The sequence below is a fragment of the Eretmochelys imbricata genome, chromosome 1 (assembly GCF_965152235.1).
Source record: "Eretmochelys imbricata isolate rEreImb1 chromosome 1, rEreImb1.hap1, whole genome shotgun sequence".
Lineage (NCBI taxonomy): Eukaryota > Metazoa > Chordata > Testudines > Cheloniidae > Eretmochelys > Eretmochelys imbricata.
Window position 1 is genome coordinate 47,010,756 of NC_135572.1, and position 13,781 is coordinate 47,024,536.

At 42.9% G+C, this 13,781-nt stretch overlaps 1 protein-coding gene across 1 annotated transcript in view; it reads left to right on the top strand.

Annotated features, from left to right (window-relative positions):
* The first annotated feature begins 351 nt into the window (after positions 1-351).
* Positions 352-13,781, top strand: part of PAN3 (poly(A) specific ribonuclease subunit PAN3) — a 119,512-nt gene continuing 106,082 nt past the window's right edge. Inside the window, exon 1 of the mRNA XM_077809871.1 lies at positions 352-979. Within this exon, the coding sequence (XP_077665997.1) occupies positions 550-979 (430 nt within the window). The 5' untranslated portion in view covers positions 352-549. The remainder of the gene's footprint in view (positions 980-13,781) is intronic.

Consider the following 13,781-nt stretch of genomic DNA (forward strand, 5'->3'; position numbering starts at 1 on the left):
ACACAGCCCTGCACAACCGCCAGCCTCTGAGCCAAGCCAGGCGCAGCTCCACGCTTGCGAGGGCCTTGGAGGCTTTCACATGGTTCCCCTCGCAGCTCGGGCTGCGGCCTCTTGGGCGGTGTTTCCAGCAGCCACGAGACGGCCGGGGGTGCCCGGGGGAGGGCCCGTGTCCCGGGGCTGCGGCTGCCACACGCGGGGAGATGGGTCCGGCGAGCGGCGCGGGCCCCTTCCCCACGCCCTGCGCGCGCGGGACCCTCTGCCCGGGTCCCCCAGCCCGTCGCTGGTCCCGGATTACCCAGAACGCCCTTCTCCCGCGCATGCGTGGCGGGGCGTCCGCTCAGGAAGAGGAAAATGGAATAAACAAGCCCCGGGCCGGGCCCATTGACGAGCCGCCTCCGCGTCTCCCCTCCGGCGGGCTGAGCCGCGCGGCCCCTTTAAGAGAAGCACAATCGCGCCCCCGGCTCCCCCCTTCTGGAGTCGGAGCCCCGGGTGACGGCGGCGGCGGCTCCCGCGGCCCCTCCCCATGGTGCTGAGGCTGGCGGCGTTGCCATGAACAGCGGCGGCCTCCCCTGCCCGTCCCCGGTGGCGGGGGCCCCGGCGGGGGTCGGGGCGGCGGGGGTCCCGGGCCCGGCCCCCGGCGCGGGGCTGAAGCTGAAGTTCTGCCGCTACTACGCCAAGGACAAGACCTGCTTCTACGGGGAGGAGTGCCAGTTCCTGCACGAGGAGCCCGGCGCCGCCCCCGCCTGCCCCGGGCCCCCGCCCGCCCTCGGGGGGCTCCCGCTAGGCCTGCCCGGCCCCAGCGCCCCCGCCGCCGGGCCCGGCTACCCGCACGGGGCAGCCCCCGGAGCGGCGGCGGCGGCGGGGCCTAAGAAGGCTGAGCTGGGGGGCAGCCACGGCGCCGGCGGCGGCGGCGGCGGAGGAGGAGGAGGAGGCGGCGGCGGCGGCGGCGGCGGGGGGCTGGATGGACCGCGGCTGGCGAGTGAGTGCGGGCGAGGGAAGGAGACGACGGCCCAGCCCCGGCAACAGGGCCGAGTCTCGGCTGGTGGGAACTGGCAGGGACAGGGCCGGGCAGCCCGTCCTGCCCCCGGGCGGCGGAGGGGGCTGGGGATGCTGGGAAAGGTGCCCTGCTTTCCCCCCCGCCCCCCACCGCGGGTACAGGGAGAGAAGGAGGATAGGGTGCTGTTTAGAGAGGCAGGAGATGGGGATACCAGGGAGGGTGCCCACCTCCACGCTGGGTAGAGCTGCAGGGAGGAGATGGAGATCTCAGGGATGGTATCCCCTGTGGATGTTGGTTAGGGAAGCAGGGAGGTGATGGGGGTTACCAGGAAGGGTCTCCTCCGTGGATGCTGGTTAGGTATGCAGTGGGTTTGGTGGGTGGCAGAGATGCGTGAATGCCCTTTGGGAAAGCACCTAGCATGCTGTGAGTAATACCAGAAGCAAATACTAAACTGTAACGGCGATGGCTGAGGCTGGTGGTTGGGGAGATTCAGTGCAAGTAGCTCGGCACTGTGTAAAAGGAAACTGGTTTAATTTGTTCAGAGATACTTTGAAATGACCTGCTGCTTTGAAGTGACCTGCTGTTTTTCATATCTTTTTCCTCTTTACACTATCCCCCCAAAACCACCAATTTGCTGGTCCATGTGTAGGTGCACAAAACTTCTAATCTCTTTTGATGGTGCCTCAATTCCCAGTTTTTCATACACCTCTACCTCGATATAACGTGACACGATATAATACGAATTCGGATATAACGCAGTAAAGCAGTGCTCGTGGGGAGGCGGGGCTGCGTGCTCCGGTGGATCAAAGCAAGTTCAATATAACGCGGTTTCACCTATAACGCGGTAAGTTTTTTTGGCTCCCGAGGACAGCGTTATATTGGGGTAGAGGTGTATCTGGAATCTGTTAAATTGTGTGGGTTTTTTTTTTTTCTTTTTTTACTAATTAACAGAAGCTTACTCAATTACTTTCTGGCTGACATCAGGGAGATCCAAAAGTGTGTAGGCAAAACAGGGAGCCTGAGTACACCAGCAGGTAAAGTGTTTTTGTATCAGAGTCAAAACAGGATATTCAAAACTTTCTGCTAAAGGTTCTGCTGGAAGAGAGATTAGCATGAAGAAGCTATTTGACTAGTAGCTTTGTAGGGTAGTCAAGATGGGACAGTTTTTAAATGAGATTATTTTGATGGGAATCTTAAATTTCTCAACTGATACACTCATAGTATAGCCCTTCATCCTCAGATGGCATTACTTTTTTTTTTTTTTTTTTAAAGTATTTCAGATTAAGTCCCCTTTCTCACTCCTCTTCCTCCTTCTCCTCAAACAAGTGAGAATTGCAAGTGTCTGGGTTCCATATTAAGCTGAGTTACTGTCAGTGATGCATTTGCTATACTTGAGCTTTATTAGCTGTGTGCTTGCGACTTGCAGAAAACTAGCTTTGTAAATGACTTGGTCTGTAGTTGCAGCAGCACTCAGCATAGCAAAATCTTCTTAGCTGTGGAGGCTTTTTAAAAAAGGTTGTCATGCCCTTTTAAATTAGTACACTACATTTGGTTGCATTATGGGTTTGTGGCATAAGCTTAATGTTTGTTTGCATGAAGTAACTTCTAACTATCTAATGTTTTTTCATGGTACTTTTCTGAAATTCAGATAGCGATGGACGGTATAGATATAGCTGACAGATGGCAAGTTTGTTCATGGTATTAGACCTCTCTACTAATGAACTTTGTTGCTTTTGTATCTCTAACAGTAAATTACAACAATTATAACAATAAATTATTACTATGGTGAGCCTGTTCCTTTGAGCAGTATCTCTAGGTAGTTAATGTGAGATTGACAAACATAGGAATGTAACACTGTCATGTGTACTTTTACAGGAGGAGAGGGTAGCACCATCTATGGTTAAGATTGCCCAACATTTTCCCGTATAAGACCCTGTTTCAGTTTCTTATAATTTTGCCAAACTTGAACTGGTGGAACTGAAATTTTTGAAGCCAGTTGTTAACTTAGTTTGAATTTTTTTTGGAAAGTTTTTCAGCAAAAATGGTTCAGCCATTTGTCAGAACAAAGTTGGGGGAAAAATACACTGTTTTTCCAATGTTCAGAAAATTCTTACGTCCTTTTGCTAAGAAGCACTTGTGCGGCCAGGCTTGGAGCCGGAGTTGAAATTTGGCAGGAGGGTTTCCTTTACGTCAGAGAGATGTCTCTTTTTTGCTGTTCCTGTGAGGGGGAAGAAACGCCAAGTTATAAGCCTTTAAAAATTTTGCTGTGCATATGTTCAGTATGGACTTGAGAATTTACCAGCTAAATTCTCTGAAGATTTTGTCTGTACTGAGCATGCTCTAGCTCAGGGCACGGGGACTGAGTAGGACTTTCCTGGTAGTTGCAACTCCCTGCTCCTGTGGCCCCAGACACAGGAATTGAGAGCTGGCAGACTTGTTTCTATGCCCTCATTGCTTCTCCTGCTGAGTCCCAGGCAATGTGGAGAAGGAAGCCACCTGGTTCAAATGCAGGAGCACAGAATGGGCAGTGCTAATTGAATGATCTGCTATTCAGTAGCTTATTTACTACACACACTAAAACTCTCCTCTGAATACAGAATTATTAATTTGCTAATGGGCATTTCTGCCTTGCTCATCCGTATAGTATCTGAAATCATAACAAATGTTTGTTTATTTTCGCAACACCCCTGTGAGGTGAGGGAGTATATCCCCATTTCACAGATGGGGAGCTGAGGTGTAGAGAGATCAAGGTCACAAGCATCCACTAATTTTGGGTGCCTAATTTGAGAAACCTAGGATCTGATTTTTCAGGTGGAAACTTCTCAAGTGCTTTATTTGTTCAAAATACAGTTCCCACTGATTTTAACTGCATCTGTTAGGTCCACACTACCCTCCTTCTGTCAGTGGTGTGCTGCCTCACCAGGAGCACCTCCACTGACTGAAGAGGAGCAGTGTTGGGGGGCTGAAAGCTCGGGCTCTCAGCCCCACACAGCTCCCCGCAGGGAACCCAGCTGCCTCCCGGGCTTCTCACCTCCCCATTCCCCTACGGGAGCAGGGAGCTAGGGGCAGCTGGGGTCTAGCTGCCCGGCTTTCTTGTCGGTTTCAAGGCTTCATGGAGCCCTGAAATTGAGAAGACAGCAAAGAGCCAATGTAAGTAACCCAGCATCTACACAGACACTGCGTCATCCTAACTACACCATCATAAGCCCTATACCTCTTGTGGAAGTGGCGTTATTATGTCGGTGTAGTAGGGCATTTACTTTGGTGGGACAAGGCTGTGGTGTGTACACTGACATATTTAGGTCGATGTAAGCTGTTTTATATCAACCTAACTGTGTAGTGTAGACCAGGCCTAGGTGTCCTTTTCCTTCTTAACCCTATTCTGGTCTTGTCCTCTCAATACTCCTTTTTCCTTGTCTTTATTCTTTATCAAGAAAATCCTTCCTTGAATTCTCTGTAGGACACTTCCGGTTAAAAAATAGAAGTAGAACAAAATTTAACTTGCCCACAACACTTGAGATAGTAGTGCTGCTCTAGGTCCCTCCATTGCAGCACTGGTTGATAATTCAGACTGTCTATGATCTGAAGGTGGGAAGGGGCATGGAGACCGGGATCACAACAGGTTGGCTTGATAGTCATAATGCTGCTGCTCTTACAGTCAGCAAACTACACGTTTTCAAGCTTACTGTGATGATAGTAGTAAGCAGCTGCTGCCACAGTAGACGCAACACTACAACAACACTGTAGGGACCATGCATACAGTCACTTTGAACAAACTAAGCCAGTTCAAGAAATTCTGTTCTCTTAGGTGAGACCTACAATTTAGGTTTTGTAATATTGGTTAGAGAAATTTGTTCATAATATCTGTTTTTTAAAAAAGGTATTGAAGACTTAAGCATCGCCATTGTTTTGAAACAACATACAGTAGTTAAGAGACTCAGAAAGACAAACTGACCAGAAAGCTAGCTCTTTAAAAAAACAAACAAAAAAAAACCCCCAAAAACAAAACTTGGAGTATAATATTCTAATGCAGTGGTTTTCAGACTGTGGTCTGTGGGCCCTGGGCATCTGCAGACTATGTCTAAGGTTTCCAGAGGACTCTATTTGAAATGTAGGGGTCAGCAAATTAAAAAAGGTTGAAAACCCACTATTCTAATGTATTGTAACAGAATGGAACATTATTTTAAATATGTAATTTTTACCTTTGAAACTATTTTTATATTGCATCTTACCTGCCATTATATTGCAGTGCACCATATTAAAATTAAGATTTCATTTTACCCAACACATTCTACATATTGTGTCTAATTTGTAGTAAACATAGTTTTTAGTGGAGAAATTCTGGGATGGGGGAGGAGGAATAATGAGTTAAGATTTTGCCATATTAGTGGATGCCAGTGGTGAGAGATCCAGGATGAGATGTCAGAGAGATGGGTAGAAATGCAGGATTGGATAGAGACTAGTAAGGAGTGCAGTGGTAGACTTGCGAAACATCAGTTTAGAGAATGGTAGCTTTAAAAACTGTGAGTGTATGACATTGTGCAAAGAAAAAAATGGAATGAAAGAAAGAGAAGACCAAAGATGGGGGCCAGTTCTGTAGTAATGTATGGCACTATAACTTGGTGTAATGGGATTAAAATTAAGAGGGAAAAATTTAGAATGATCAGGAGAAACATCTGGGCAGTGAGATGATCTGGCTTCCAAGGGAAGTGGTGGAAGCTCCATTTCCTTCAAGATACAAAAGTAGATCATGATGCTAGGGGTACATCTAGACTGCATTCTTAGCCTGGACTCTACTCAGTTTTGAGCCCAAACCTCTCTTCAGTGTACACACATCAGTCTGACTCAGGTCAACAAGCATGCAGGATCCAGTCTTAGGACCCTTGGTGGGGTGGGGGGGGGGTGCATCAGAGCCCAAATCCCACTGTGACTCAGGTTCAAACCTTGTCATTTTGCAGTCTGGATGCAGTTGAAGCTGCAGACCTGAGGTCAGAAGGACCTTGTATAGACCTGTTAGCAGGGATGTGAGACCCAGATCCAGCAATTGTAGGCTAAGGTTTACAGTGCAGTGTGGACACGCAACTGAGGGCTTGGAAACAGCATGTTACCAAGCCTGGGTCCCACAGACATGGGCTTAGCGTGCAGTATAGACATACCTTAGAAAAGTCTAGTCGAAAACCATCCTACGCTGCTGATAAGATAGGCTAGGCTGTGTGTATTTTAGTACAATCTGTAAGGAGTTAAAGGAGGACTAATTGCATTGCCTTTGTGTTGTGTGGCTGAATTTCTGAGTCATATTTCTGCTTTGTACTTTCACTGATTTCAGAAGAGTAAATCTTTTTAGTCACCTAGTTAAAGCAATCTGTTCCTCAGCATTCTTCGTTGAGAATTCAGTGTTGGAAATGAAATACAAACTTACAAGAATCAGGCCCTGGTCATGGATTGTACAAACTACAGTCGGGTTGGATGTTTTGAGTGCTTACATATCATAAATATGAACCAATTCTGTATGGTTAATGGGTGTCCCTCCTCACCATAAGGACAGGAAAATACCAATAGTAATCTTAAGTAGCAGAACATTTTTACTGTCTTCCCTCCGAAAAGAAAAAAAAAATATTAGCCTTTAGATACTCTCACTTCAGAATTTTGTATATTCTTAATAGTCCTCTGTTACTTTCTTTTCATCAGAATTTTGATGCAGAATATCATGAAGAGACAGTGTTTGGAAAGCACTTGAAGAGAACATATTTTGAAGGTGTGAGGATTGAAAGTAATTGCTGTGGAGTGAGTGTTATCACCATTTTAGTGTTGAGGTGTTGCTGGTTTTGTAAAAATAAAAAGGAAGAAATTACATGTGCTCCAAAGAGTTTGCAGTCTAGATTAGACATATCTATGGTATGCACATTTTGCAATATTGAACAGGAAGATTAGCTCTCCTATTAGTAGTAGTGGTAGGGTATAGTTTGCTTATTTTATGTGTTTCTGTTTTTTCCCTTTTTGTTTGTAAATAAATTCCTGATCACTAAGTTGGAGTGTTTGTAATAAAGGCAATTAGTTTTAGTCTTGACTTGAGAAATGCTATATTAAAAACAGGCATAGAAGGGATATCAGAGTTAAAAGCTTGAAACAGTGCTGGTGACAATACATAGAATCACTTGCTACATAATATAAAGCACATAACTTGTACTTTGAGATCCATTAAACAGTGCACAAATGTTGATTTTTAACTCAGGTTTATGATTGTTGTTTTTAGATAGAAGAAATGTCACTACAAAATAAAGTAGGTTAAATGTAAGCCCTACAAATATAATATTTTAATGAAGCTAAAAGCAGTTTTCCTAAGTTTTAAATGACATGTCTCACACACAGATTTTGTGTCTGCTGCAAAAATAGATCTGGTTTTTTTACACTGCAATAGCTATCTCTGTAAGATTCAAGAGGAGACAAGCCACTGTAGTTTTTATCTCACAGTAGCTAGTTGAGTTGAACCCTTGGGGCAGAGTGGGGGAAGAGGGTTAATTTTGACTAGCCTACATTGAAGTTAAAATCTACCTGTTCCTTATCTCCAACAGGATTTTGAATCTAGATAGCCATCTCATTGTAAAAACACACCTTTTATTACAGACATAGCTATAATTTAGGATTTTAAGCAGTGATGGCAACACACAAGGTTCAATCTGGGTATTACTTTTTCAGAAGTCTGTGATATGCTGTGCTGAAAAAATTAGGAACAAAGATAATATTCCATGTTTGAATAACAGAGATGTTTAACTCTTATTTAATGCTGATACGTAGTAAACACTTGAGAAAGGTTGTCCTAGTTAAAGATTAATGATTAATGATTTATTGATTTGATTAATCTGTAAGAAAACTCTCTCTCTAAATATGAGACCTCGAGCAAAGCCAGGGAAGACCAAATTTTACATTTCTGTTATTTTTAAGATATAAAAAACAAGCAGAAAAATCTTCTCCCAAACATTTGTCAGACCACATTTACACCACATAAAGAAGCATAATAAGGGCACAAACCCAACTCTTTAGGCTTACCTATCAGATCCCATTTTAAGCATTGTTTCATAGTTATGCAGCTCATGAAAAGCAGAGCTTTCTGTTAAGCAGGTGTACTTGGAACTGCTCTTAACTTCTTTCAGTAATCCTGGAGTAAGAGAGAGGGAAATTTGACCATATTGCCTGTTAGTGTTTATATTAGACTTGCCCTTCATTTTCCAACATTGCATGTGATTTAGCCAGCTGAAAGTCACTCACTGACTCTTCTCAAAGTTTGGTATGTCTAGGCATTTATACAAGGCTCATCACTCCAGTTTCCAAACACCTAAGTTGTGACTAAATCCTTCGTAACTGAAAATATTGGTATTACTCTTTTTAAAATAAAAAAGCTTTTACTGTCCTTTGTTCTCCTGTTGTGCATGCAGTCAAGAATCTCTGTTTCCTGCTGTGGCAGTGGAAGAAGTATACTAGAGGAGACTTTTATTCTTTATTTCAGTTATCAAGCTCAACTGCTGTGCTATCATAAGCAAGAAATTGCTTGATGGTTTTCTTTTTAAAAGTAGAAAAATGTGTTCTATGATTCTTTCTAAACTTGCCTTCCTTCTCTTGTTTCCAGCATTGCCAAAAGTAAAAATATGTTTTGGATCCTCCAAGCCACTTAAAAATATGTTCTGTTTTATTAGGGCTGGCCAGCGATTTTAAAAAAAAAAAAAAAAAAAAACCTCAGTTAATCACACTGTTAAACAATAATAGAATACCATTTATTTAAATGGTTTTGGATGTTTTCTACATTTTCACATGTACGTTGAAATCAATGTACAACACAGAATACAAAGTGTACAGTGCTCGCTTTATATTTATTTTTATTACAAGTATTTGCACTGTAAAAAAACAAAATAAATAGTATTTTTCAATTCACCTAATACAATTACTGTAGTTCAATCTCGTTATCATGAAAGTTGAACTTACAAATGTAGAATTATGTACAAAACAACTGCATTCAAAAATAAAACAATGTAAAATTGTAGCGTCTCCGAGTCCACTCAGTCCTACTTTTTGTTCCGCCAATTGCTCAGACAAACAAGTTTGTTTACATTTGCAGGCGAGAATGCTGCCCATTTCTTGTTTACAGTGTCACCTGAAAGTGAGAACAAGTGTTCTCATGGCACTGTTGTAGCTGGCTTTGCAAGATATTTACATGCTGGATGTGCTAAAGATTCATACGTCCGCTCATGCTTCAGCCACCATTCCAAGGGACATGCTTTCATGCTGATGATGGGTTCTGCTTGATAACAATCCAAAGCAGTGTGGACTGACGCATGTTCATTTTCATGATCTGAGTCAGATGGCACCAGCAGAAGGTGAATTTTTTTTTTTTGGTGGTTCGGGTTCTGTAGTTTCTGCATTGGAGTGTTGTTCTTTTAAGACTTCTGAAAGCATGCTCCACACCTTGTCCATCTCAGATTTTGGAAGGCACTTCAGATTCTTAAACCTTGGGTCGAGTGCTGTAGCTATCTTTAGAAATCTCACGTTGGTACCTTCTTTCCATTTTGTGAAATCTGCAGTGAAAGTATTCTTAAAATGAACATGTGCCGAGTCATCATCCGAGACTGCTATAACATGAAATATATGGCGGAATGTGGGTAAAACAGAGCAGGGGACGTACAATTCTTCCCCAGAGAGTTCAGTCACAAATTTAATTAACACATTTTTTTTAATGAGCAACAGCATAGAAGCATATCCTCTGGAATGGTGACTGAAGCATGAAGGGGCATACGAATGTTTGCATATCTGGCGTGTAAATACCTTGCAATTTCGGCTACAAAAGTGCCTTCCAAATGCCTGTTCTCACTTTCTGGTGACATTGTAAATAACAAGAAGGCAGCATTATCTCCTGTACATGTAAACAAACTTGTTTGTTTTAAGGAGTGGCTGAACAAGAAGTAGCACTGAGGGGCCTTGTAGGCTCTGAAGTTTTACATTGTTTTGTTTTTGAGTGCAGTTAAGTAACTAAAAAAGTCTACATTTGTAAGTTGCACTTTCAGGACAGAGATTGTACTACAGATTGTATGAGGTGAATTGAAAAATCTGATTTTTTATCATTTTTACAGTGCAAATATTTGATTTCAGTTACAACACAATACAGTACATATGAAAATGTAGAAAAACATCAGAAATATTTAATACATTTTAATTGGTATTCTGTTTAATAGTGCGATTAAAACTGATTAATCATGATTGATTTTTTTAATCACAACTAATTTTTTTGACTTAATTGTGTGAGTTAACTGCGATTAATTGAGAGCCCTATTTTTTATATCTGTTGTTTGCATTAAATGTTTCCTTCCTTTTTTATGCTAAAATCTTAGTTTGCTCATCATTCTCAATTTCTGCTGATTTTGAATGAAAGAGAAACGCAGTCTGCTATTCCCCTACTTGTCTCATCCATCTTTGCTACTCAAACTAGTCTAGCTAATTCTTTCACTGTTGTGGGGAAATCACTAGGTCTCTCAGGGTAAGATCATCTTGAGACTGTTTAACCTCACTTTCCTGAAGCATAAATAGTGCTAACACAAGACAAATGGATGTATTTCTCCTGTAAGACAACTTTATCCAATTTCAGAACTTTCCCACCACCCTAAAACAGTAAACAATCTAAACTAATTAAAAAGTATACTTTTGGGAACTAGAACAGTACTGGAAATGCTATTTTAATGGTACTGAAAGCTGAAGAATTTGAAAGTATACTTATGAATTTTAGTTATACAGAAAAGATCAAGATGGGCAATTTGAATGCAGAAGCTAATGTAGTTCAATAAATGTGTGTCAATAAAAATTCAAAGTGGCAACTCTAAAATCTGTTCAAAGGTGTGTCCCAGGCCTGTTACGCATGCATCTCAGACACCTACTTTCCCATTACTCAACACTCTTTATCCTTGGTGAAATCCAGGTGCTTCCAGCGCAAGAGCTTTCTTTAGGCTGGCCGTGATACACAGTTACAAAAGTGATTTTAACAGTTGTGGCCTTCCTCAGAGGGGGAAAAAAATCTGTAGCTTGTCTGAATAATTAGTTATCAGAAAAAAGTCAAAGAGGAGAAAAAGCTGTTAACAGAGATTTGTGGTCTTCCAGATAATAGACCAAGTGACAACTGCCTCATCTATTTAGGTGATTATCAAGCACCCATTGCTGTAGAAACTGTTTCCCCAAAAAATAATCTTATAGAAGACATGGTCAGACAAAGTGGTCTCTGTTTCTCTTGGCTTCTAGAAAGGTGTCTGGAAACTTTTTTCCCTCTTCTTTTAGTGTATGTCTATGTGAGCTGCATCTTGTCCCTTTCTATCTTTCTTTTCTTAGTCATTGCTGTTGATGTGGGAAGGCTATGTTAAAGAAATGAATCCCGGGTTTTATTCTGAAGGCAGGGAAGCCAGGGTTCATTTTTCACCTCTGGAATATAATTCCATAGCCTCAAGCCATTATCTTGAGAACTCTTGTCCTCTACTCTAATGAGTTTAACCCTGGAGGTCATTCATTGAATCATTCCTGTGGAACATGACTGTTAAGTTGTTCTACTAACTAATTTGGTACAGTGCAGTGGAAGGGCGTATGGATGAGGACTGCCACCTTGAAATCAGCATGTTTCTTTGTGGGGAGCCAATGTAGTGAGCAGAGCACCCCAGTCGTGTGCTCTCAGTGGCTGGTGATGCGTGGGACGTGGGTTATTGTGCTTTGGTCCTGTTAGGATCTTTTAAAGGTCAGTGTAATTTCTTTAGTACAATCAGGTGCAGTCACCTAGCAAGGAAGTTATGAAGTCATGAACAGTCGGCCAGATCATTACTCTACAAAAGAGGCTTGTTCTTCTTCTAGGTACAGATACGAGAATATTTTGGAGCAGCTACAGCTCTTTTGAGTGTCCAGAAACACCAAGGGGTCTAGGAAATCACCCAGACTACAGAATCACATGGCATTTTGAGGTAGACTCTCACTGAGAGATGCTGTGGTGGACAGCTCTTCAAAATGTTTTCATGATGCAATTTTTAGCCCTGCAGCCCAAGGCCACAGCTGGCCCAGGTCAGCTGACTCAGGCTTGGGCTGCAGGGCTAAAAATTACTGTGTAGACATTTGGGCTCAGGCAGGAGCCTGAGCTCTGGGACCCTCCACCCTCATAGGGTCCCAGAACTCAGGTTCCAGTTCCAGCCCAATCACTCCAGTGATTTTTCTGCCCAAGCCTTGCAAGCCCAAGTCAGCTGATGAGTTTATACAGTGTATCTTGGAATGGCAACTGTTCTTGAAACTTTGGAAGTTGCTAATGGCCTTCACCAGTCAGGAAGGATATGGATTTAACTTGTATAGTGTAGCATAAAGCTGCAGCAGTACCTCAGTTTCCAATACTGACTGAAATTCAAGCAGAGACGACCCCTGATTCCAGGGCAGCAGACACCTCAGTGCAAACCTAAGCAATTCTGAATGAAAAATAACATGAAAACAACTAATTGTCACTAAACAGAGCCCCAAATTTCCATCTTGAAAAAACTATCCGGTGAATGTTTGTACATCTGGGTATAGTGCTTAGATTATCCACAAATACAAAGTTTGTTTTTAAATCAGAAGATGCAGATATTGCTGATTATGCACTAACCCAAATTTAGGTGAGTAAATTTAAGAATACAGTTTAGACATTAGCAACCAAGTATGCAGATACATCACTCATGAAAAGTTACACAGAGTTGATTGTGGAAAGCACATATACCAATAAGTGAAGATTGTCTCTCAGTAATTGAGAATTTAGGGTAGGTTGTCCATTTGGAAAATACAATCCATGAGGAGAGTATTTCAGTTACTTTCCCCACAGTGCTTCTTATCGGCACTCCAGCTCATCCTTCCTGGTATTGCAGATGTCGGTGATATGTTCTGTGTAGATGTCCCTTGACCATCTGATGGCCTCTGACACCATGAGTTGCTGCATCAGCCAAGCGTAGCGTTGACCAATTCTGCAGTCCGGCAACATTTGCTTGTTACTGGGGTCCCATGCGCCCAGGGCTCTGATGATCAGTGTGTCTCTCTGAATCTGGTAACCCTTAGCTCTCAAGGTGTCAGCCAGAGGGGCGTATTTCTCCACCTTTCGAGCTGACCCTTCCTAGTCCAAGTTGGATCCTGACTAACAAGGTGTGGCAACAGTATTTGATAGCTCTGCAGTTTTCAGTGTTCTAGTTACAGTAGGTCCACAGAGTGGAATAGTCTTGTTCCAGTATTCTGAATTCACACTTCCCACCTAAACAGCTATGGGCGAGTGAGGTAAGAACATGGCCAAACTGCAGATGGAGGAGGAGTAGTTCTGGGGCCTCATAAGAGTTCCCTCTTGGCTGTTCTTCTGGAGTTGTGGAAGAAGACCTAGAATGTGCTGCAGATACAGATATGGCTCTGCCTCCCTGTTCCTTTAGTCCTTAAATTTAAGATTCAAAACTGACTTGAAAATTTGTCATTTTTAATGACCACATATAGTTGGGGTCTCTAACATCTGTAATACAGCTCTCCTGAAAAACGCTTAAGTAGCAGGCTAAATGCTAATGTCATGTCGGGATTAGTTTAATTAAGGGTATGTCTTCACTGCAAAGTTATCTTGCGATAGCTCAATTGTTCCCCTTAACTTGTTCCCTCTGTTCACACACAACCTGACATTCAAATGCAGTGATGTCATTAACTTAAGTTGGCTGGCTCAAATGGGGATATAGGCTGAAGTGTGAGTGAGCGCAACTTGTCAGTTGCTAACTGGATGTGG